This window comes from Sphaeramia orbicularis, chromosome 2 (genome assembly GCF_902148855.1).
Source record: "Sphaeramia orbicularis chromosome 2, fSphaOr1.1, whole genome shotgun sequence".
Taxonomy (NCBI): Eukaryota; Metazoa; Chordata; class Actinopteri; order Kurtiformes; family Apogonidae; genus Sphaeramia; species Sphaeramia orbicularis.
In genome coordinates, this window is record NC_043958.1 from 25,527,755 (window position 1) to 25,553,828 (window position 26,074).

The 26,074-nt window shown below is 39.7% G+C and overlaps 1 protein-coding gene across 1 annotated transcript; it reads right to left on the minus strand.

Moving 5' to 3' along the window:
- Window positions 1-18,934: 18,934 nt before the first annotated feature.
- LOC115431618 (ornithine decarboxylase-like) lies at window positions 18,935-22,256 on the minus strand. The gene is made up of 8 exons (XM_030152116.1): window positions 22,231-22,256; window positions 21,979-22,152; window positions 21,696-21,868; window positions 21,398-21,614; window positions 20,387-20,470; window positions 19,632-19,794; window positions 19,239-19,351; window positions 18,935-19,171 (listed from the first exon to the last, which is right to left on the minus strand). The coding sequence occupies exons 2-8, from the start codon at window positions 22,018-22,020 to the stop codon at window positions 18,935-18,937; spliced, it is 1,029 nt and encodes a 342-aa protein (XP_030007976.1). The 5' UTR covers window positions 22,021-22,152; window positions 22,231-22,256.
- Window positions 22,257-26,074: the final 3,818 nt, after the last annotated feature.

Below are 26,074 nucleotides of genomic sequence, written 5' to 3' on the forward strand. Positions count from 1 at the left end.
TACATATATGTCATACCTCAAAACACCCCCCTCCCGAATAGTTGGTTTGGTCCAAAAGTCCCGGCAAACAGGCACCGCTGCAGCAGCGCATGAGTCAGACGGACAGTGACAGGTAACTACATGTGACTAAAGTGACTGTTGAACATCGGCGCTTTTGTAGTACATAGTCACAGAAAATTTAGCAAGTTAGATATAATTTTAACCCGTTAAAGACATGAATTATTCCCCATGTGGATGGTTTAGCCAACTGTCTCGCTAGCTGAAGTTAGCTAAAGTTGAGTGTAGCATCCTGCTGACAACTGCAGTAGCTGTAGCAATCATCAACAGGTAGAACTTTAATCAACATTATATAAGGGGAAAGGAAATCGTTTCATTTTAAGATGGAGAAATATCTTCCTTTGGAAACAAAGACGACTGAAACCAGCAGTTGTTCAATTGACTGGTGGGTTGATTTTAATGATGGAAAAATTATTCACATAAATGTATGTAAGATTAATCCTACACATTGTATAGACAGTTTTTAAAGCACCAGTTCTACATTCAGAACTTAACAGATGGACTAAAATGTCAAAATAACATGCTTTTACCATAATTGAATGGCTCATAAAAGAATAAAATCTTGTACCATTACATTAAATAAGTGATGCAATGCTTTAATGTTATACCTTGTAAAGCCAGAAATAGATTTCACTTGAGTCGTATTTTAAACTGCTGAATAGCTGGTGGATAACCTAGCACATAAAAAACCCTCCCTTAATAAACCTAATGTATTTGCTTAAATATTTTTATTACTTAAGTGAGTCTTGAAGTAAATTGCATTATCAGGTTCAGAAAAGCAGAATTATAATCTAGTAGACCAGGGGGATATTATAGTAGGTCTAATTAATTTATGCCTTCAGACTTTAGCACTTTTTATAAATATCTGTAAGTAATGATACCTGATAGTGATGATAGCATGATTATGATGCCCAATAATTCTGACAACATGAAAATTATTAAAACAAAACAAACAATAGCACTATTTGCTGGAGTGCTGTTCCTGTTTAGTTTGTTATCGAAGTGACTATTGAAAACAAATCTTTTTTAGCAATTAGACTGAGGGCCATTGCATGATTTAACTGAGGTTTCCAGCAGATTGGATGGTACAAACCTGTTTACAAATATATACTCGATGTTTCCCATGTGAAGTCAATAGTTTTACAGTTAAGTTGTGATTCTAATTTTGATGTAGTCCATAAAAAATTATTTAATTTTGTAATGAGTTGTTAGAATATCACTTTAATTGTGTGGCCAATAAAAACATGACACATAAAACTCTGATTGTGTATCTCTGATCTCAGATTAAACAATGGCTGATGTTGATGCTGATGATGGCTGCAGTTTAAAGAATCCTTCCAGAAGGAGGCTGCGGATCAAACCACAACATGAGGCAGAAAAGCACATAAGACTTAAAACTGACAAGGCTGGTCTTGGAGAGGTATTTGTGAACTCTTACAAAGGTCAGTCTTTATCTGCCTTGTGTTCTTTTCATACATGTTTTAGTTTTGCTTAAATACGAGCTTCAGTATAAAAGATAAACCACTTGTCTGGTTGATACAAGCATATCATTAACACACTTGTTTTTCTTTTTCTCTTAAAGGGAGAGGTGTTTTTGCTTTAATACCTTTCAGTAAAGGAGACTTTGTATTAGAGTACAGAGGGAAACTTTTTCCTCCAGACAGTCCTCCAGTCATTGAGACCTACAGTGAGACTGAAGCAACGTTCCTCTTTGATTTTCAATGGAAAGGGAAATCTTGGTGGTAAGTAATACTAAATATGACTTTTTGGAGCTGCAATTTGTAATTACAATTCCTTAAAGTTCAGAAAGTCCTAGTTAAGGTTTTTTACTCCTGATCATGTTTGAGTAATTTAATATTGCGTATATGCCAATGCCAGGTCTTAGTCCAATATGTACTTATTCCGAGATAGTACAGATGAAGAGTGGACATGTTAAGCACATTAAAAATATTAAAATCACCCCATTGTATATGGTTGATAGCAAAATAGCTCTGCAGTGCATTCAGAAATCCCATCATCCACCCAAGGTTTCATGTTCAAAAACATTTATTTTGAATATTTTTTTTGGAAAAAAGGTGTTTCTCTGGATTCTTCTCTTTCCAATAATCTTCTTCTGCTTCTACCATTTCAAAAATCTGTGAAAGTCACTGTCACTGTGGCACAATAACTCAATTCTCTGTGTGTTTTATGATGCTGCTTTGTCTAGTTAATGTTCAGTGTTTTTGGTGTCCAGCTTTAATAACGGTCAGGGTGCTTCAGGAGTTACTCTGTTCATAAAGTAGCCTATGTTTAGCCTAAGACTAGATAGCTTTTACTGATTCCTGTGGACACACAGTGAACAAGGTTTGAGCCCAACTCAGTTTCTGAGCATGCTGTTGGTGTTCTCTGCACATATTCATCTGCCCCACAATGCATTACGTCTCTTCAGATTTTTGAGCCAAGCTAAATGCCATTAATTGCACTGTATTAGGTTTCTTGCGTTTTTTTTTGGTCAAAAGGTAATCATTTTCTTCCCAACACATGGCCAATTGATATAAAAACACCCGTTGGAAATTTGGTGCAATGTTTTGGAGATGTGGGAGCTGGTGGTTGTGTCAGACCAGCCATCAGTCATGTGATGCAGTCATACAAGTGGCTTGGATGAGTCTATGTCAGTGTGAACAGTCTGTTGGTATTTTGGACTGTATGTGTAGGCAGTATGCAGTACATACAAATACACATTCAGTGTGTAGTAGGCAGTATACTCGTATGTGATTTCAAACTCAGGCATTTACACCTGAGCTCATGACAAACTGCAGTGAGTCTGTACTGACTTGAATACATGTTGCTGGAACCAGTCTCAATTACTGTTCTTAATTGTTTGGTGCACCTACGCCCTTTTTTCACTATTTCCCATCCTTATGTGTTTTTTTAATGGCACTATTCAACACTACATCCAGATCCATATAGGGATCCTTCTTTGTTGTGCATTAATCGCATTTTTTCCTAAATAGTCTTGATGCATCTGTGGAGGACCAGTCACTTGGGAGACTGGTAAATGATGAGCACAAAAACCCAAACTGCAAAATGCGGCAAATTCAAGTGGACGGCATGCCGCACCTCTGTCTCTTTGCCATTAGAGACATTGTGCCAGGGGAAGAAGTGACCTACAACTATGGTGATTCAGACTGGCCTTGGCGCAAACAGGTATGATAACTCATAACACACCTTTGTTCTAATGTAAAATGTAGAATGAAATGCAATCAATGTCTGTAAATGAATTTGTTGCCTATTGATCCTAGTTGATCATTTTGTTTTTTCCACCTGATCAGTGGATGTGTGAGAGCACATAGTAATCCAGTGTGTTTGTCTTGGCCAGGTAGTGATAGTCTGTGTTGACTTGTTATTATAGGCTTACATTTATTAATGGCAAGAGGATCCAAACAGATAAACGTCCCCAGTTTGGATCATATAGTATGTGTGTGAGTGTTGAGTGTCCCCAGTAGTATGGATAGGATTATGTATTGGTGTTAAAGGGATCCAAATACATGAGTGTCCCCAGTTTGGATCATTTAGTATGTGTGTGAGTGTTGAGTGTCCCCACTAGTGTGGATAGGATTATGTATTGGTGTCTCAGCAGGTTTAACTTTGGAGGAACGTGTCAGCCATCATTAAAGTTTGGAACACAAACAGTGATGACATTATAATGCATCACTCTTCTTCTGATGTTTGGACCTTAAATTCTGTGTTCATCTTCCACTACCTTTATTCACTAGACAGCCAACATCCTACTGTTCAAACCGAATCAGTGGGGCTTTAATCATTTGTATATCCATGCTGGTTTGTCATAAAAGTGGGTGTTAATTTTATCCCTTTGTTGACCTGCAGATTTCCACCTCTCCTGTGGCCACACCAGCAGTGGATGACAACCTTAACGGCAGCCATCAGTCACCGGTCCCTTTTGAACATGTGGAGCTACCGTCCTCCGGTGTAAATAAAGTATGTAACATTAAAAGAACAAGGATGAACTGAGTTCAGCTGATCTTGCACCACTGTATGAGGATATTGACCTTTAAAACATAAACTGACACATATTTTCTCATGTTTTGCCCAAAATAGTGTCTTCATCCACACGCAAAGCTAGTCCTAATCCTTATGTACAGCTAAATGTCGCGAGGTAGATTATTAATTGGAGAGGACAGTGCCGCTCAGCTTTGCTACCAGCTTGGCATAGTGGCCACTCGCGGTATTGCAGCAAAAAAATCCCCCTGCAGCTCAAAAAGCATTTTCCCCATAGTCAACCATTACAAAAGAGACAGCTGTGAAACCGCAGATAGGACAGCCCTGATGGCAAATAAGTGTAATTACGACTCAATGATGCAATGATTCAACTCAGACATCAGCCAAAGTCATTATCAGTGACATGTGGTCTTTGGTCTCTTATTTATTCATAGCAGAGGTACAGGCATCTTAAGTTAACGACAGAAACAATCCACATGGAAAACCCAGCAATATACTGACACCAGTGCAATAATCAACTCCTCTAGCAGCACATCCTGTGGCTTGCTTCTGAATGCATGAACTCTAAAATGTTCAAGTTGCATGCTAAATTAATCTGTTGTCTATTGATCCTAGTTGATCATTTTGTTTTTTCCACCTGATCAGTGGATGTGTGAGAGCACATAGTAATCCAGTGTGTTTGTCTTGGCCAGGTAGTGATAGTCTGTGTTGACTTGTTATTATAGGCTTACATTTATTAATGGCAAGAGGATCCAAACAGATAAACGTCCCCAGTTTGGATCATATAGTATGTGTGTGAGTGCTGAGTGTCCCCAGTAGTATGGATAGGATTATGTATTGGTGTTAAAGGGATCCAAATACATGAGTGTCCCCAGTTTGGATCATATAGTATGTGTGTGAGTGTTGAGTGTCCCCACTAGTATGGATAGGATTATGTATTGGTGTTAAAGGGATCCAAATACATGAGTGTCCCCAGTTTGGATCATATAGTATGTGTGTGAGTGTTGAGTGTCCCCAGTAGTATGGATAGGATTATGTATTGGTGTTAAAGGGATCCAAATACATGAGTGTCCCCAGTTTGGATCATATAGTATGTGTGTGAGTGTTGAGTGTCCCCAGTAGTATGGATAGGATTATGTATTGGTGTTAAAGGGATCCAAATACATGAGTGTCCCCAGTTTGGATCATATAGTATGTGTGTGAGTGCTGAGTGTCCCCACTAGTGTGGATAGGATTATGTATTGGTGTCTCAGCAGGTTTAACTTTGGAGGAACATGTCAGCCATCATTAAAGTTTGGAACACAAACAGTGATGACGTTATAATGCATCACTCTTCTGATGTTTGGACCTTAAATTCTGTGTTCATCTTCCACTACCTTTATTCACTAGACAGCCAACATCCTACTCTGATGCCAACAAGGTCTCAATCCTGGTCCTCCTTGACCTAAGTGCTGCATTTGATACAATTGATCATTACATCCTGATTAATCGGCTAGAAAAGCTCGTAGGTTTCTCTGACAGTGTACTACAGTGGTTCAAAACGTATATTAAGGGAAGACAGTACTACGTCAGGCTTGGAGATCACGTGTCAAACACACGATACATGCTATGGGGTTCCACAAGGGAGCTGCCTGGGTCCACTACTATTCTCCTTATACATGCTACCACTTGGAGATATCATCAGAAAACATAATGTTAGCTTCCATAGCTACGCGGACGACACACAAATATACATCTCCGCAGAACCCAATGACGTGACAGCCATCCATTCCATTACAAACTGCCTCACAGCAATGAATCAATGGATGTGCAGGAACTTTCTGAAACTGAATGAGGAAAAAACTGAAATCCTGCTTGTTGGCCCAAAAGCAAAAAGGGAAATGCTGATGAGTAGGATGGGCAAACTCACTTCCTGGATCAAACCAGAAGTGACAAGTCTGGGAGTCATTATAGACTCAGACTTAAACTTTAAGTCCCACATAAAGAAAGTCACTAAAACGTCATTCTTCCACCTCAGAAACATAGCCAAAGTAATGTTGGTTATAAATCGAAAGGATGCTGAAAAACTGGTCCATGCTTTTATCTCCAGCAGACTGGACTACTGTAATGCACTCCTTACAGGTCTCCCAAAAAGCAGCACAGACAGACTTCAGCTGATTCACAACTCTGCAGCTAGGTTATTAACCAAAACCAAGAAGAGAGAGCACATTACTCCAGTGTTGGTTTCCCTGCACTGGCTACCGGTAACCTACAGAATTGATTTGAAGATACTACTCCTCACGTATAAAGCTCTAAATGGAACCGGACCAAGTTACATTGCAAACTCACTGATCAATTATGTACAAACTAGAACACTGAGGTCATCAAACGCAGGTTTACTAGCAACTCCCAGAAATATTACAAAGAAAATGGGGGACGCAGCCTTTACTAACTATGCACCAAAGTTATGGAATACAATTCCAAAAGACATTAGAGAAGCCAGTTCACTGAATATATTTAAAACCAAATTAAAAACATTTTTATTCTCATTAGCCTTTGAAAGGAGATAAAAATGGGGTCACAATTCAGGAACCAGGAATGTGCGGTTTTTCATTTTTATTTTATTTTATTGTATTTCTGTTTTTATTTTTTTATTTTACTGTATTTCAAATTTCATCTTATTTCTTGCACTTCAAAAATTCTATGTATAATCAAATATTTTAATGTGCGCTGCTTTTATTTTTATTTTATTGTATTTCTCACATTTCATCTTATTTCTTGCACTTCAAAAATTCTATGCATAATCAAATATTTTAATGTGCGCTGTTTTTATATTTATTTTTATTTTATTGTATTTCTAATCAAATCTAAATGTATTTTAATATTGTATTTTTTTCAATCAATGTGAAGCACTTTGGGCAAAATTTCTGTATGAAAGGTGCTATACAAATAAAGTTTATTATTATTATTATTATTATTATTACTGTTCAAACCGAATCAGTGGGGCTTTAATCATTTGTATATCCATGCTGGTTTGTCATAAAAGTGGGTGTTAATTTTATCCCTTTGTTGACCTGCAGATTTCCACCTCTCCTGTGGCCACACCAGCAGTGGATGACAACCTTAACGGCAGCCATCAGTCACCGGTCCCTTTTGAACATGTGGAGCTACCGTCCTCCGGTGTAAATAAAGTATGTAACATTAAAAGAACAAGGATGAACTGAGTTCAGCTGATCTTGCACCACTGTATGAGGATATTGACCTTTAAAACATAAACTGACACATATTTTCTCATGTTTTGCCCAAAATAGTGTCTTCATCCACACACAAAGCTAGTCCTAATCCTTATGTACAGCTAAATGTCGCGAGGTAGATTATTAATTGGAGAGGACAGTGCCGCTCAGCTTTGCTACCAGCTTGGCATAGTGGCCATTCGCGGTATTGCAGCAAAAAAATCCCCCTGCAGCTCAAAAAGCATTTTCCCCATAGTCAACCATTACAAAAGAGACAGCTGTGAAACCGCAGATAGGACAGCCCTGATGGCAAATAAGTGTAATTACGACTCAATGATGCAATGATTCAACTCAGACATCAACCAAAGTCATTATCAGTGACATGTGGTCTTTGGCCTCTTATTTATTCATAGCAGAGGTACAGGCATCTTAAGTTAACGACAGAAACAATCCACATGGAAAACCCAGCAATATACTGACACCAGTGCAATAATCAACTCCTCTAGCAGCACATCCTGTGGCTTGCTTCTGAATGCATGAACTCTAAAATGTTCAAGTTGCATGCTAAATTAATCTGTTGCCTATTGATCCTAGTTGATCATTTTGTTTTTTCCACCTGATCAGTGGATGTGTGAGAGCACATAGTAATCCAGTGTGTTTGTCTTGGCCAGGTAGTGATAGTCTGTGTTGACTTGTTATTATAGGCTTACATTTATTAATGGCAAGAGGATCCAAACAGATAACGTCCCCAGTTTGGATCATATAGTATGTGTGTGAGTGCTGAGTGTCCCCAGTAGTATGGATAGGATTATGTATTGGTGTTAAAGGGATCCAAATACATGAGTGTCCCCAGTTTGGATCATATAGTATGTGTGTGAGTGCTGAGTGTCCCCACTAGTGTGGATAGGATTATGTATTGGTGTTAAAGGGATCCAAATACATGAGTGTCCCCAGTTTGGATCATATAGTATGTGTGTGAGTGTTGAGTGTCCCCACTAGTATGGATAGGATTATGTATTGGTGTTAAAGGGATCCAAATACATGAGTGTCCCCAGTTTGGATCATATAGTATGTGTGTGAGTGCTGAGTGTCCCCACTAGTGTGGATAGGATTATGTATTGGTGTCTCAGCAGGTTTAACTTTGGAGGAACGTGTCAGCCATCATTAAAGTTTGGAACACAAACAGTGATGACATTATAATGCATCACTCTTCTTCTGATGTTTGGACCTTAAATTATGTGTTCATCTTCCACTACCTTTATTCACTAGACAGCCAACATCCTACTGTTCAAACCGAATCAGTGGGGCTTTAATCATTTGTATATCCATGCTGGTTTGTCATAAAAGTGGGTGTTAATTTTATCCCTTTGTTGACCTGCAGATTTCCACCTCTCCTGTGGCCACACCAGCAGTGGATGACAACCTTAACGGCAGCCATCAGTCACCGGTCCCTTTTGAACATGTGGAGCTACCGTCCTCCGGTGTAAATAAAGTATGTAACATTAAAAGAACAAGGATGAACTGAGTTCAACTCATTTTGCACTGTGGTCATGTTTGATTATTGTAGGTTCCATAATTAGGTATCAACTACTTCTTGAAATAAGATGACAGTTGCTGTATTAAAATGACTTGACTTTTGTCCTTCAATCTTGTTCATTCCAGTCATTTCGGTCCAGGATTGCTAAATTGAAACAGCACCATGACAAATGCGCTCAACGCTACATGGCCTCAGAGGATGAATGCAGTGCAACTGAAAGACAGCGTACCCTCCTTTTACAGCAGCGCGCACTCCTTGATCAACAGCTGGCACAGCTGAATAATGTAAGTATAATGTAGGTCTTGACACGTTGACTTATGTCACAATACTTGTAGGTTTTTGTATCTTTATAAAACTTAATGTAACTTTCATATAACTAAGCTTCTCTCAGACTCATAAACAAGAAAATTACTAGTCATTTTTTTGTTGTATGTGAACATGTGTAGGAAATAGCAATAGTTGAATCCAGGTGTGTGACTCATTACTTATGCATGGACAAGAGCTTCATATAGGTCAGTCATATGACAAAATAATGAATGTATTTGTCATCATTAAAAACAACAGCATGCAATTTTAATTTAAGTGGGTTTGGTTTGAAGTGGTGAAACTCAATAAGATGTATAGTTTTGATGAATGCATTTTATGTAAATTATTTGTGCCTTTTATTTTCTTCTTAATTCGAGTATCTAAATTGTAACCGTATTTATGTGTTTGTGTGTTTCAATTAGCAGGTACCTGCTTCTCTACCATCTACTTCTAAATCCTCAGAGATGAAAATCCCCCCAAATCATGCAGTGAGCCACAAGCCTAACCTGATACTAAAATCAAGAAAAAGACAGGTAATTCTCTTCTTTTCTGATCAGGCTTGTTGTTGAAAATTTTTTTAGAAAAATATGTATTGCCCCTCATTTATGATGGGGGCATTTGCACCAGTCTGATAGTGCTCATTTTGCTTTGTCAAGCAGTGACAGTGCAGTGTCTTAATTCCAATGGCACACACAACAAAATCACCTTGCATTTCTTTATATGCTCAGCAGTATTCTTCCACCATCATGTCTGTCCATTTGGGGGCTCTGCTAAGTGTGTTTGTATTTGGTGGTGTCAAATGTTCCTTGTAATAGTCAGATTTTAAGCGAAGAAAATTCAATAACGAGGGAGAGTACAATGTAGACAAAATATTACAACGTAATTATTCTGTTAGTTTTTCAGATATAACTTCTAATTGAGATTCCCTGATAATTATTTGTGGGATGCATCTACAGATTAAGCATTTTGCAGCCTTTGCCGGGAGATTTTGTGAAATCTGATATATCTCTCAGCTCATAAACTAAAAATAAGGGACAAGTTAAATGACATTTAGACAGCCATTCATGTTTTTTGGGAAACTGCATGTAACATCTCCCATATTGCAATAGAGTGATAATATCAAAGTATTCTTTTGTTTAATTTTCGCATCAGCTACCCTTAGAACCCCTCAGTTTGGAAGTGAAACAAACATCCTTGTCCTTATTATAGATGTACTAAGTATGAAATTTAGAATTTAATCCCTCTTTATAACATGATTCTCGATTTTATTTTGCATGAGAACCTTTTTCAGACTTTCATTTAGTTTGAACTTAATTGTAATTTCACTGCTTGAAGCATGCTAATATTCCTGTAATAGCATGTGGACATGACATTTCAGTGGGGTTTTCTTCAGTACTATCAAAGGTTGCAAATAATCCATTTACACCATAATTTTCGTCTTTTTTTTAGAGAAAAGAAGATACTTCAGACGAATCATCAGATGACAGCAGTCATACTGACTACAGTGATGTTGACTACATACCTGACACTGAGGAAAGCGACTGTGATGACAACATATCTTTGACCACTGAAAACACACAAAAGAAGTCACGATTTCCCCGATTAATTCCAGTCAGTGGGAACAGCCCAGACAAAGAAAGCCGCTCAACAGTCAGCCCAGACAAAAAAAGTAGAGCAGAGAATGACCATGCAGTAAGAAAGAAGAGGAGACTACCATTCAGCCCAAGAAAAAAGAAGAAAAAGACAGTCAGCCCGCGGAAAAAGAGCACACCACTCCACCCAGAGAAAGACAGTAGCTCGATGGTCAACCCAGAGACAGGAGAAAGTTCAGTTAAAGTACTGTGTACCACAAATACTCAAATACATCGAGTGTATGACAAGAGGAACTATTGCCTTTATTGCTCCAAACCATCAGCAAAGATCTCACGACACCTTCAAAGTGTTCATTGCAAAAAAACAGAGGTTGCAAAAGCACTCTATTATCCACAAGACTCCAAAGAACGGCGAATTCGGCTGGCCATTCTAAGGAACAGAGGAAACTTTGCCCACAACACAGATGTGGTGAGAAAAGGAACTGGACATCTTGTTGCACGTTACCGAACAAAGAACATCAGACGGGGTAAAGATTTTATTCACTGTGCACACTGTCAGGGTCTTTACTCAAAAAAAACATTGTGGAAACATGTCAGAGTCTGTCCAGGGAAGGCAAAAGAGGATGCCCTCCAAGTTGGAAGAAAAAGAGTTCAATCCCTGTGTGTTCTTACCACACCAGTCGGTTTCGAGGTTAGTGAAGGCTTGCAGAACATTCTTACCCACATGAACTATGATGAAGTGTCACACGTTGTTCAGAATGACAAATGCATCCTGCAACTGGGACAATATATGTGCAACAAACTGAAGAACAAAGGGAACACCAATGACAACTACATATGACAGAAGATGAGAGAAGTTGGAAGAATGGTCTTCGAAGCTCAAAAGGTTACACCACTGAAGAAAGTGGAGGAGTTCTTCATTCCTAAAAACTTCCCTCATGTTATATCTGCAGTGAAGAAGGCAGCAGGATACGATCCAAAAACCAACACGTATCAAACCCCGTCTTTAGCACTCAAGCTTGGCCACAGTCTAAAGAAAATATCCAGCATTGTTGAGAGCAATGCTTTGATGTTTGGTGATCATATCACAGCAGAATACGCCAAAAGGTACAGGGCTATACATGACAGCAGATGGGAAGAGTTCATCTCCTCTGGAGCACTGAACACTCTGAAGGAGGCCAGGTGGAATATGCCACAGGTGTTACCATTCACCCAAGATGTGAAGCTCTTGAACCTTTACATGGAAAACCAGCAAAGCATTTCAGAGAGAATGCTAAGAATCTCCCCCACTCCAGAAAACTATGCTGCCTTGTCAAAGGTAACACTTGCTTTAGCTATTACGTTCAACAGGAGAAGAGCAGGAGAGGTATCACGGATGTTACTGACAGCTTTTAGGTCCCGGAACAAGTCAGTGTTGCATGATGACGTGGCTGTCTGCTTGACTCCATTTGAGAGGAAGATGTGCGAGTTCTTCACACGAGTGGAGATCCGAGGGAAACGTGGAAGGATGGTCCCTGTCCTGTTAAAACCAGCTATGGTGACTGCTATGGAGCTGCTCGCTGAGGTGCGCGAAAGCTGTGGTGTACCAAATGAGAATTTATTCTTGTTTGCAAGACCAGAAGCCTTGTCAGCCTACAGAGGTGGAGAGTGCCTTCAGAAATATGCCAAACTCTGTGGTGCAGAACACCCTGAGGCACTGACTTCAACAAAGCTTCGAAAACATATCGCAACAATGTCACAGGTCTTAAACCTTGAGGAAAATGAGTCTGACCAACTGGCTGACTTCTTAGGTCATGACATTCGCATCCACAGACAATTCTATCGACTGCCCCAGGGAACTCTGCAACTTGCTAGAATGAGCAAAGTGCTACTGGCTATGGAGAGGGGGACTGTGTCGCAATTCAAAGGGATGACACTGGATGACATCGAAATTGACCCTGAAGGTTTGAGCATGTTCTGTTTAGAGTAAAAATCAATAACCTAGCTGAAGGTTGTAATGCAGAAGTTAGTGCAATCAGATTAGCGGCACTTGTCAAAAGACTTAATAACTCCTTAAATAACACTCTTATGATTATTTGGTTTCATATTTCTGTGTTTTTGCAAGTGCTGTACTGGATTGTATTTGTGAGATTCACTGTTCTTCTGCTTATTTCCTGTCTTGTGCTTCGCCAGAGAAAGTGTCATACTCTAATGACGGAGAGGAGGCTTCAAGTGACACTTCAGGCGAGGAAGATGAGTGTACCAGTACTGACATAGACTGCATACCTCCTGGCACAGACTCACCTGCATCTTCAGAACCACCACCTGCTGCTACTCCTTCTGTACCAGGTTAAAACTTATATTATGTGGCACAAAGAGAATGATGATTCATTGTGTCCTTTCTCTTCAAGATACCGTACCCTTTCTACATTAGTCTTAAAGAAGGGCAAGGTCATGAATGATGCTACGAAGCTCATCTCCATACAGAAGTTCACCTTTATATTGAATGGACCTGTGTGTATTCTCATTCGTCCAGGTCAAGAAACTCAAAGAGAGATTGAATCAGGTCAACTGGACTTGGTTATATTTAACTGATGAAGCCTTCCTGGATAAGGGGAGAAACGTCTTCAAAGACAAATAACCAAGTCCAGCTGATCTGATTCAATCTCTCTTTGATATTGAATGGGCATTGATTTCCTGTTTTTTGGTGTTACACTTTCTAAACTATGTACATGCAGTGAAAGCATCATTCGAACAGGGGGGGCAGTCTGAAAAACATATCTTAGACTTAAAAATGCCAGAGAGCCCACAACAGCATAATGATGGCTTTGACCTTCCTCAATATATTGTAAATATAAATATATATTCAAACTGTTAGAAAGTTATAAAACGTGATCAAAAGTGACATGAAAACTCTGCCAAAATGTCACAAAAATGCTGGTACTGAGGGGTCTTTGGTTTAACAGGTTAATGATTATGGCTTGATATGCATGTTTTATAGCATTATTATATAAAGCTGCATTTATTCTTTTTTCACAGAACCAGCAGAAAAACGCAGGCGCAAATGGGAGGCAGAAGAAGTTAATGCTGTTGAGAAACACCTGATAAAGTTCATCAGAACTTTCACTGTTCCTGCGAAACGTGACTGCATGGTTTGTCTGCAAAGTGAAACGCTGGCACTAAAGGATCGAACATGGACAGATGTAAAAAATTATGTAAGAAACAGAATCACTACCCTGAAGAGACAGACAAGCACTTAAGAAACGACTTCTCTATCTCGTCTATGTGCCATGTTCGTAGTATGAAAGAAAAAGATATGGTTCAAGACAGACTGATCCAAGTGGGCATCAAAAAGGACAGCAAAAGATATTTAGTTGTTAAAAATGGCTGAACAAATAGTACAGTTAATGGTTATTAAGAAAAGTTGGAAAGTAGCTAAAAAGAAAAAAAAGATTTAAAAGTTAAAAGTGGTTAAACCGAAAGTTTATTAAAGTGATAACTTCACAAATGTTCAAAATGTTTAAACTTAACAGTGTTTTTTAAAGGGATTAAACAGAAAGTTTGGTTCAGCATCACTTGGATAAATTCACAATATTCAGTTTGACATTTACTAATCCAGGAGTCATTGTGCAATTTAAAATTGATTTTGCATTCACGTTTGACACTAAAATGTCCAGCCTATCCCAAGGCAGAAACAAAAGTTGTGAAAGTTCCGTATTCAGTCCTCAGCCTCAGTGTCACAGGATCTGTGTGATCAGGTATGAGCTGCTTCTGCTGCAGCAGATGTGAGACACTGGTCCAAGTTTCAGAGCTGGACAGTCTCTGTCTCTTTCTGTTTCCTTTTTTTTTTTTTTGTAATAATTGCTCTTTTTGTTAATAAAAGATCAGTGAGTCTGCAACAAACATGATTCTCTTCAGACTTTATTCCATGTGTTTTGGACCTGTGTGTGGGTCCCATTCTCATTGGTTGGAACATTTACTTTTAATATATTCAACTGTCCTCACATGTTTTGTGTTAATTCAGTTAGTATTGACATAATGTCATGAACCTCCACCCCTAATTCAGATGACTCCCTTAAATGGACTAGACAAATCTCAAATCTCAAGGTGTGGAATCTCTGCCTTGGGAGAAACAAGACCCCAAAGATGACTTCTATCAGAGTTTGTGTATAGCCCAAGTCCCCAGAGGTTGGTAAAATATCATTTGTCCCCAATCTCAAGGTAAGAAATCATACTGGAAAAAAGAAGCTTTAATCAAAAAAACCAAGTAATTTTTGTATTGTGGGCATCCTTCCACATCTGTACATGATGGCAGCTTCTCTCTAAACCATGACAGAACAGCACAACTTTGAGTGTCCCCAAAAGTGGGGTGTTTTCTCATTGGACCTCAAAGGTGGCCTAAGTACGTATAGGTGTGTGTGTGTGTGTGTACCTCATCAATGATATAAGATTTTTTTTTTTTTTTAAGAGCCAGGTTCAGGTAAGAGTGTAAGATCAAATAGTGTGACTTCATTTTCCACAGAAACCAAATATTCTATTAGACTGATATATTAAGTTGGATAAATGTATCAGTTTATATCTCTTGTTCCATATGAAACACACTGTTTCGTTATTTGCCTTTTGGTTGACAATATAAAGAGAGAGAGGGGAGCAGAGAGAGGGCTTTTTTTAAAATTAGTATTATTAGTATTTTTTCATATTTATGTCGGCCTTCATCTAGTTGAATACAATATATGTGTGTGTGATTGTGAAAAGAGTTAGAGATGAAAGAAGGGAAGGAGAGGAAAGAGTGCAAGATCAGGAAGAACCAGGTAAGAAAAAGGATGACAGAACAGTGGCAAATCAGTAACTGAAAGAAAGAAAAACATGCCATTCACAATATAATTTTACTACTGTGCTGACCCATGGGAAACCATGGGTTCTAGATGTGATAGATAATAAACTCACCTCTGATACACTTCATTCTTTTACTGTCCTGATAAATTCCACTGGCATTTTCAGATGAATAACCACTCATAAACTCTTAGCTGGCATGTCTGTTTCTGCACATGAAATCTGACACCATGGCAATGTGGCCCAGTTTTTGTTGTTACTAGTAGGGCTGTGCGACTGAAAAATCATAGAGTGTAAAAACATCTAAGCAGCATATAGTCGGTCCACGACCTCAACTCAGATTTAATGTGAACTCACACAAACTGATCAATGCAATTAATCAATCAATAATATCCATGTCCAAACAAACAGCTGATGAACATCATGTCACACATAGAAGAAAAACACAAACACATATGAATGTGAGTCCACTACAGTCCAGTAAAATCCACTATATAGTCCAACCCCCATACCCCAGTCTGCTCCAGTCCACTAGAGTCCCTTAGAGTCCACTTCAGACTGTAGTTTTATTCCAGTCTTCTTCCATCTGTGTCCACAGACTCTGTCAGACTGGTCCATGGGTCCAGTGTGTGTTCAGGCAGACTGGAGGTCCCCTCTAACCAGTCCAGGTCCTGGTTCTCAGGGTGTGAAGGACACTTGGACCTTCATGGTGCCCAGGTGGTCTGTAGGGAGCTGGGCTGTGGGGCTCCTGCGCTTCTCCAGGGGGCGCTCTATGGAGAAGTGGAGGCTCCTGTGGTCCAGACGTTCACCTGTGAAGGCCATGAGTCTGCTCTGCTGGACTGTGGAAGCTCAGGGTCACAGACCTGCTCATCTGGAACAGCTGTGGACCTTACCTGCACAGGTGGAGCTTTGACTGACACCAGCTGACATCAGTTCACTCACTTTAATCTCATTTATTTGTCACTTGTATTTGATCAGATCCTGATGATGTCAGACTGGTGGGAGGAGCCAGTCGCTGTAAGGGTGAAGTAAAGATGAAATGTCATGGAGAATGGAGACCCATGGATTATGGTTATTATTCCTCTGAGCCCTGGACCCTGAAGGCAGCAGATGTCATATGTCGTCGACTGGACTGTGGATCTTCTGTTTCTAGGAGAAGATCTGGTCCATCTGGTCCTTTGTGGGTCATCAGCCCCATCTGTCTTCTCTCTACATCTACACTGACGGACTTCCAGCTGTATGTGGATCTGCTAGACTCTGAGGACACCATGAAAACATCACTGACACTAAACCATCTCCTTAAATGCAGATGTTTGACATGTGCCACATATTTCCAGCAGGCCTGTAACGGTACACATACCAAACTGAAGTGTTTCGGTACGCACCTGTTTAGTTCGGTACACAGCTGTACCGAAATGGCACAGTATGATGAGAAAAAGAAAAAGGAATGAAAGACGTTGGTCGATTGAGAACTTTAAATCTGCACAGGTTCCACACGTACATATTGAAGGAGCGCACATTGACCCGAAATATGAAATAGCAGCAGATATGAGGTTAAAAACACAACAAATATGATGTGAACCTGGAAGGAAGAGACTGAAGACCCTCCACCATCATTACAGTCCTGTTTGGGATCACATCAGGTTCAGGTGAAAGAGACGTTGATAAGACGAACGTTGTTTGCAGCCTATGGTTGGTAGTTCTAAAACACTTGCTCTCTCTCTCTCTGTCTCTCACACACACTGTAGAATAGAGGAATAAAACCTGGGAGTTGGACCTTGAAGGTATGTAAAGTTTCACGCCAGTGTTAGTTATGGACCGCAACCCCACGTTTATAAACTGTGCCCCCCTCCCCCTCCCCCTCCCCTGACAAAAAAAACAAACACCCCCCCCCCCCGTGTTTTTGAAAGGTCACACCCTGCACACACACACACACACACACACACCTACACACACACACACACACACACACACACACACACACACACAGGGTGTCCTAAAAAAACTGACATAATCTGAGATGTCCATATCGGAGTCACTACATGGTCTGGAGAAATGATACTTAACAAGAAAAGCACTCGAAGAACGCAGACCTCCGCCAAGACAGATCTGCCCCTCTCGATCACCACCAAAATGTAATCAGTTGTTCCTTGTGCCAGTATCAACATTTCCTATAAATTTCATGAAAATCCGTCCATAACTTTTTGAGTTATCGTGCTAACAAACAAACAAATAAACACACAAACACACAAAGCAAAGTGATCACAGTACCTCCTGGTGGAGGTAATAAGATTTATTTTGGACATAAAATGTTTTATTCTACAAATTTGAAACAAAAAATTCTGAGGGATGATCATTTTACATTGTTCAAAAGTTATTACAAATGTTCAATGTGTGCACTGCTCTGGGGCACTCATAAGTGGGGGTAAACATGACAAATTCATGGGGCCCAGCATTTGTGGGGGGCACATAAAGTAGTGGAGGGGGTCCAGTGGATACAGGTTAGAAGCTGTGAAAATTTCGTGTAAGATCCACTGTATAAGAAAGGCATGTCAGGACTCGGACTTTGAAAACATGTTAAGTTTCAGTTTTGTTTTTCACTAGCGTAAGTAATGCTATTTATGGACCACACCCCCCCTAACCCATAAGGTAAGGTAAGGTAAGGACAGGGAAATGTGTGAAGATAATGCACAGGGGGCCTGGGCTTCCACTACATCTGCCTGATGGCCATAACATAAGTTGTAGCAGGTATGTAGAATGAAAACATTATTTCAGATCATCACTGCCTTTGTAATTATTGACCTCATTGCATCATCCACAGCAACTGATTGTACACAAGCAAGAATGTCAAACAATACATTTTTTAAGTACCTTCGATGCTTCTAGAACAGTGACCCATTGTACCGTTAGGGTTATAGCTGAGCTATGTTTAAACCGATATAGATTGTGCTTCTGTTACATGTTAAATGAAATTTAATAGCGTGCATATTGGTTTTACAGTTTTAAAAAAAAGAGCAAACATCATAAGGTTAAAACAAAAACTACACATTTTCCACATCTTTGTGTTTTTCATACAAGTGAAAACAGCTGTCCTGTATTTATGACAAATACTACCTTAAAATATATAAAGGTACCTTAAAATATATATCTTTAAAAAAATAAATAAATAAATAAAATCAAAATATTCATTTTTACTATTGTTGAAACATATACCAGCAGTCTACATAAAGTTATCAGTGACTTTAAAATTTATAGTTTCAGGATAGTGCATGCACCCATACCATAATACAGAGAAAAATTCTACACTGAAAATAATCTGTATTACAGAAAAAGTTTAATTAACTTGCATGAGTAAATTACTTTTATTTTCTCTATTGGTCCTGGATCTTACTTATAATATATAATAAATGACCTCAGCACTAAGACAAGTTGAACATGTTCCATGTCTGAGCAGATAAAACAGGGTAAATGTCTGCTTTGTCAAAGAAATTAAAGTCAGATGAACAACACACAGTGTAGGCGCCCATGTTGTCAATAAGAAGCCAGTCCCCAACTTGAACCTCAGGCATCCAGTAGGTGGCAGTGACTCTGTCCAGGCTGTCGCAGGTCGGACCCCAGATAATGGACCGGTATCTCTTCTCACCGCTCTCCACCACCTATGGACATTACATTTAGGACAAACATGTGGCTGCATATAAAGTATGTAGTATATGATCAAATTACCCTGTGGAGATACGGAGCCACATTTGTGTGGGCAGGATAAGATATGAGGCAGTTTAAGGAGCCAAAGACTCCATCACTGATGTAGTACATCATCACTCTGTCATTCTCAGGATCTGGGAAAGCAGACATTTTACAATTAACATTTTAGCCAAAACAGGAAGTGGTTGAACACTAACAATGAGTATTTAGATAATTCTGCCACCATTTGATCATTTGCTGATCAGTTACTAACTAGTACAATTATAAGTGTCTCACATCTCCTTATTTTACATGACATGGAAACATCAGTATGATAATATCCTGTTAGTGACAGAACTGGAGCTTTGTGCCCACAGTGTGATGTCACAGGATAATGTCTGGTGTGGGTATGGTCTATAGACACATTATACACACCTCTGATTTGAGTCACATCATCCATGACAACTTTTTTAGCAAAAACGTTCACAGCCAGTGTGAAGGCTGAGTCCACATAGTACTGTCCTGGTTCAGCAATGACCTGCACCCCACTGTCAGCCGGGAAGAATTCATCCAACGCCTCGTTGATTACCTTTGAAAACTAGGACAATAAAATACCACAGGTATACAATCATACATACAGGTTGTAATAAATTCTAGGTAATCTTATCTGAACATCAGGAGGAGCACCACATCTCAATTACTCCCCCTCTGGTCTTTGACCTATAAATACCTATCATGCAACATGTGCAATGAGCCACAAAACATAGAATAACATGAAAATTCAAAGCCTTTTTAGCATAACTTTAACCAGGGAGCAGCTTTCACTTCAAATCAACAGGAACCATTTTGAGGTCTGAATTCCAGTTCTAAACAACAGGTGGTTATTATGGATAAATCTATAACCCAGCATCATGGGTTTTGTGTGTATTCTGCACCCACCTTGAATGTGATCAGTTCTAGAAGACTCCTATCATCCATTCCAGTGGCTCATAATGTATTGAAAAGTGGACAACCACTCCAGATTTAGAAGCTATAGACATGATTCCACCTACAGATGCCCATTTAATGGTGCATTCTGACTTGAGTTTGTCTGACTGCCAATAATCCAATAATAATCCAATAATCGTTTGCTTTTGTAGTTTTCTGGTTCACACTGTAGAAACACAAAATTGTCAAGATATTCTTTATACCTCATCAAATTGAATCTGAAAGCCCTCATTTCCAGGGAATCCACCACCGATATCTAATAGTCTCATCTGAAATCCCAGCAAAACCTGAAAGAAAAATATCTGTCAGTTAGTACTTTAACAAAAACAACCTAAGATTATTAAGAGTCTGGCCTATAGACTAGCTCTAAATAAAGTGTCATGAGACAAATTTTGTTATGATTTGACAGTATATAAATAAAATATGACTGATTGATTGGATTGAGTTTTCATAACCATGATTTAATACCACCCCAACAACAGTTAGATCTACAGACTAAGCTAGTCTGGGAAATGTTTACAGGAGCAGTCTGACACACTCTTGTCTACTTAACCTCTTCGTATGGACTTTTCACTATCATTAAAAAAAAATCCCTGCCATATGCATCATCTTCTGCCAGTTTTCAAAACTGCTTCAACAGCACTGCTCTGTCATCAACATGTTAAGCCCATCCAAGTCTTTGGCAATTACTGTTTTGTGATTATGAAAGGCAAATTTTATGACTCCAGATTGGTCGCTTATCTTGTCTCTGCTCTGTGATTGCAGCAGCAACTGAAGTGAAGTCACTGATACTCACTGAATGCAGAATCTTTGCATTGCACCATGGGATGTACTTTTCAAATAATGCCCGTCAACATTCCAAGACTGGACTCAAGTACTACAACACTAAATGTGTTAAAAACTGTTCTACATTTCACGTTTTATGTATTTGATTATTATGTGATAAACTTCTTGCACCACCTGCTGTTGTGGAGGATGAAAATTTCAAATCCTTCATCATAAACACAGCAGAAAGACTAAAAACAGGTATATGCTGTGGTTATTACTCAGACATGATCTGTTACAGTCATGTGATCTACCAACATGTACTTAATGGGTATTTAATAAACTAAATGTATTTGTTAATCATGTTCTGTTCTTGCTAAAACACTTATATATAGCATGTGTCTTTTTTCATTTGCTAAGTTTTGTCAGGAAATGACCTCTCTACTTACCGCTGTGTCAAAGACATGCCGAGCATCTTCGATGGCCTGTCTGTACGCCAAACTATCTGTACATCCACTACCTACATGGAAACTGACTCCGATGACCTCTAAGTCCAGCTCTTTACATCGTTCCAGCAGCTTCTTAACCACTGATGGTTTGGTTCCAAACTTTTGGCTGAGTTTTATTGCTGACTTGGAGTCATCCACTGCAATCCGCAGAACTAGTCTGGAAAGATTGTTGTTAACCAGTGAAGAACAAACAATTCACAATAGGATCTGATCAACACAACACTTTGTGTTTACTTACTTTGCTCTGGTGTGACAAGCAGAAATCTTTAGGAGTTCCTCCTCACAGTCAAATGTCATCATGTCCACTCCACGAGTACTGGCATATTTGATGTGGGATTGTGGTTTTGTGGTATGTGCGAAAATGATTTTCTCAGGAGTGACTCCAAGAGACAAGACCAACTCTATCTCACCCTGTAATCAATGAAAATGTGTTTAAAATGTGCAAGGAAATAAGAGGAAAACATCTCCAAGTGAAGACTGTGGACAACAGAAAACACAGTGTTGGGTTGTTTTGGGAGTACCTTGCTGGCACAGTCAAAGCCTGTACCCAGAGTGCTCAGCATCCTGATCACTGCTGGGGTGCTGTTGCACTTCACTGCATAGAAAGGCTTCACTCGAGGTAGAGTCCTGAGCCATCTGATGTGCTTTTGGTGTAAATCATCCAAATTTGCCACATGGAATGGCACTTCACTGTCCTGAATAAATGAAGCAGAATTCACTTACACAATGTATTAATAACACAACTGGAGGTATATGATGTCTGGGATACTTACCACTGAATGACGCTCTTTGATTTTATCATTTATGAAATCACTGATAGTTTTGGTTGTATCTAAAATTTCAATGTCACAAACATCCATGACTAACACTGAAATTAAAAAAATTGAAAAAACAGATACGTCAGCATACACTTAAAAATATAAACTTCTCAAGCTCAAATACAAAAATCTTGAATTTATGTTGTACAAGCAGACATTAGCTCTGAACACACACTTAGAAGTTCTTCTCCTCAACAAGTGTTCTCCTCTGGTCCAAACTTAAGTAGAAAATCACACCAACAGTGTGAGTTTATCAATGATGGTTTTCCCCTCCTACTATTTTTAATGTGGCACCAGGAGCTCATCCTTTGTTGACATCAGATAAACCCAACTTTTTTTTGACTTCATCCCAGATCATAGCCAGCCGCACCTTTCTTTTTTTTTCTTTTTTTTTTTTTTCTTTTTTTTCAATTGTAAGAAGACTGCAGGGGCAGTGGCGTTTCTAGCTCATTTTTGGGAGTGCTGAAGAGAATTTCTTTAATGTCCATTTTTAACAAGCTATACAAATGTCAAAACCATATACAGTACATGGTAGAGCAGCACACCCTGCCTCGAAAATGGTTTGATCCAACCCCCACCCCCCCACCTTTCCCCGACTCAGACTCTGAGTCTCCATCTGCACAGAGCATGTGCAGCCTTCCAGAGTTGGTGAGATACTGTAGTGGTGTAAGTACCTGGTTTAAACCAGGATATGTGACACATTTCTTTATTTCTACCACTCGATACCAACACATGATTATCACCAGTTCTCATCTGCAAACGTAGATCACTGATGTTGTTAGGTATGACTGAGCTGATGGTTTTTGTAGCTAGGAAACATTCCAGGTGGTCTGTCAACCTCTGTCCTCTGTTTGAACTGGAATGAGAGAAGCTGCTGTTGTGTCATGTGTATGTGTTAAAGCCAAGGTGCTACTGTCTGTACCTAACTAGCCTATTGTGTGTGTGTGTGTGTGTGTGTGTGTGTGTGTGTGTGTGTGTGTGTGTGTGTGTGTGTGTGTGTGTGTGTGTGTTCCTCATCAATGATATAAGATTTTTTTTTTTGTTTTTTTTTAAGAGCCAGGTTCAGGTAAGAGTGTAAGATCAAATAGTGTGACTTCATTTTCCACAGAAACCAAATATTCTATTAGACTGATATATTAAGTTGGATAAATGTATCAGTTTATATCTCTTTTTCCATATGAAACACACTGTTTCGTTATTTGCCTTTTGGTTGACAATATAAAGAGAGAGAGAGGAGCAGAGAGAGGGCTTTGTGTAATTAGTATTATTAGTATTTTTTCATATTTATGTAGGCCTTCATCTAGTTGAATACAATATATGTGTGTGATTGTGAAAAGAGTTAGAGATGAAAGAAGGGAAGGAGAGGAAAGAGTGCAAGATCAGGAAGAACCAGGTAAGAAAAAGGATGACAGAATAGTGGCAAATCAGTAACTGAAAGAAAGAAAAGCATGCCATTCACAATATAATTTTTCTACTGTGCTGACCCATGGGAAACCATGGGTTCTAGATGTGATAGATAATAAACTCACCTCTGATACACTTCATTCTTTTACTGTCCTGATAAATTCCACTGGCATTTTCAGATGAATAACCACTCATAAACTCTTAGCTGGCATGTCTGTTTCTGCACATGAAATCTGACACCATGGCAATGTGGCCCAGTTTTTGTTGTTACTAGTAGGGCTGTGCGACTGAAAAATCATAGAGTGTAAAAACATCTAAGCAGCATATAGTCGGTCCACGACCTCAACTCAGATTTAATGTGAACTCACACAAACTGATCAATACAATTAATCAATCAATAATATCCATGTCCAAAAAAACAGCTGATGAACATCATGTCACACATAGAAGAAAAACACAAACACATATGAATGTGAGTCCACTACAGTCCAGTAAAATCCACTATATAGTCCAACCCCCATACCCCAGTCTGCTCCAGTCCACTAGAGTCCCTTAGAGTCCACTTCAGACTGTAGTTTTATTCCAGTTTTCTTCCATCTGTGTCCACAGACTCTGTCAGACTGGTCCATGGGTCCAGTGTGTGTTCAGGCAGACTGGAGGTCCCCTCTAACCAGTCCAGGTCCTGGTTCTCAGTGTGTGAAGGACACTTGGACCTTCATGGTGCCCAGGTGGTCTGTAGGGAGCTGGGCTGTGGGGCTCCTGCGCTCCTCCAGGGGGTGCTCTATGGAGAAGTGGAGGCTCCTGTGGTGCAGACGTTCACCTGCGAAGGCCATGAGTCTGCTCTGCTGGACTGTGGAAGCTCAGGGTCACAGACCTGCTCATCTGGAACAGCTGTGGACCTTACCTGCACAGGTGGAGCTTTGACTGACACCAGCTGACATCAGTTCACTCACTTTAATCTCATTTATCTGTCACTTGTATTTGATCAGATCCTGATGATGTCAGACTGGTGGGAGGAGCCAGTCGCTGTAAGGGTGAAGTAAAGATGAAATAACATGGAGAATGGAGACCCATGGATTATGGTTATTATTCCTCTGAGCCCTGGACCCTGAAGGCAGCAGATGTCATATGTCGTCGACTGGACTGTGGATCTTCTGTTTCTAGGAGAAGATCTGGTCCATCTGGTCCTTTGTGGGTCATCAGCCCCATCTGTCTTCTCTCTACATCTACACTGACGGACTTCCAGCTGTATGTGGATCTGCTAGACTCTGAGGACACCATGAAAACATCCCTGACACTAAACCATCTCCTTAAATGCAGATGTTTGACATGTGCCACATATTTCCAGCAGGCCTGTAACGGTACACATACCAAACCGAAGTGTTTCGGTACGCACCTGTTTGGTTCGGTACACAGCTGTACCGAAATGGCACAGTATGATGAGAAAAAGAAAAAGGAATGAAAGACGTTGGTCGATGCAGAACTTTAAATCTTTACAGGTTCCACACGTACATATTGAAGGAGCGCACATTGACCCGAAATATGAAATAGCAGCAGATATGAGGTTAAAAACACAACAAATATGATGTGAACCTGGAAGGAAGAGACTGAAGACCCTCCACCATCATTACAGTCCTGTTTAGGATCACATCAGGTTCAGGTGAAAGAGACGATAAGACGAACGTTGTTTGCAGCCTATGGTTGGTAGTTCTAAAACACTTGCTCTCTCTCTCTCTCTCTCTCTCTGTCTCTCACACACACTGTAGAATAGAGGAATAGAACCTGGGAGTTGGACCTTGAAAGTATGTAAAGTTTCACTTTCGTTTCACGACTGTTGTAGTTATGGACCACAACCCAATGTATATAACTGTGCCCCCCTCCCCCGACAACAAAACAAATCCCCCCCCCGTGTTTTTTACAGATCACACCCTGCACACACACACACACACACACACACACACACACACATACAGGGTGTCCCAAAAAAACTGACATTATCTGAGATGTCCATATCGGAGTCACTATGTCACAGTAGAGATTGAAATCCAGTAGGATTCATAATCCTACTAGGACAGATAGGAATTTTAGTTTGTCCTAGAACAAACTGAAATCCTACAAGCAATTAGGATCTGAAGATTAACCCTAACCCAAACCCCCTAACCCACCCCCCCACCCCCACCCCCATCCCCCCCTAACCCTAACCCTAAACCTAACCCTAACCCTAGGACAGATAGGATTTCAGTTTGTCCTAGGACAAACTAAAATTTCAATCTGTCCTAGTAGGATTTGTGATAGATGATACTTAACAAGAAAAGCACTCAAAGAGCGCAGACCTCCGCCAAGACAGATCTGCCCCTCCCGATCACCACCAAAATGTAATCAGTTGTTCCTTGTG

Bases quoted from the DNA above. Each gene is read 5' to 3' on its own strand.
- LOC115431618 (XM_030152116.1), bottom strand. From the start codon at position 22,020: ATGCTGAGCACTCTGGGTACAGGCTTTGACTGTGCCAGCAAG. The intron at 19,795-20,386 runs GTATAAAGAATA...TTATTGTCCTAG, and splicing joins TTCAGATTCAATTTGATGAG to TTTTCAAAGGTAATCAACGA. The intron at 19,352-19,631 runs GTGTGTATAATG...CTGCTTTCCCAG, and splicing joins TGATGTGACTCAAATCAGAG to ATCCTGAGAATGACAGAGTG.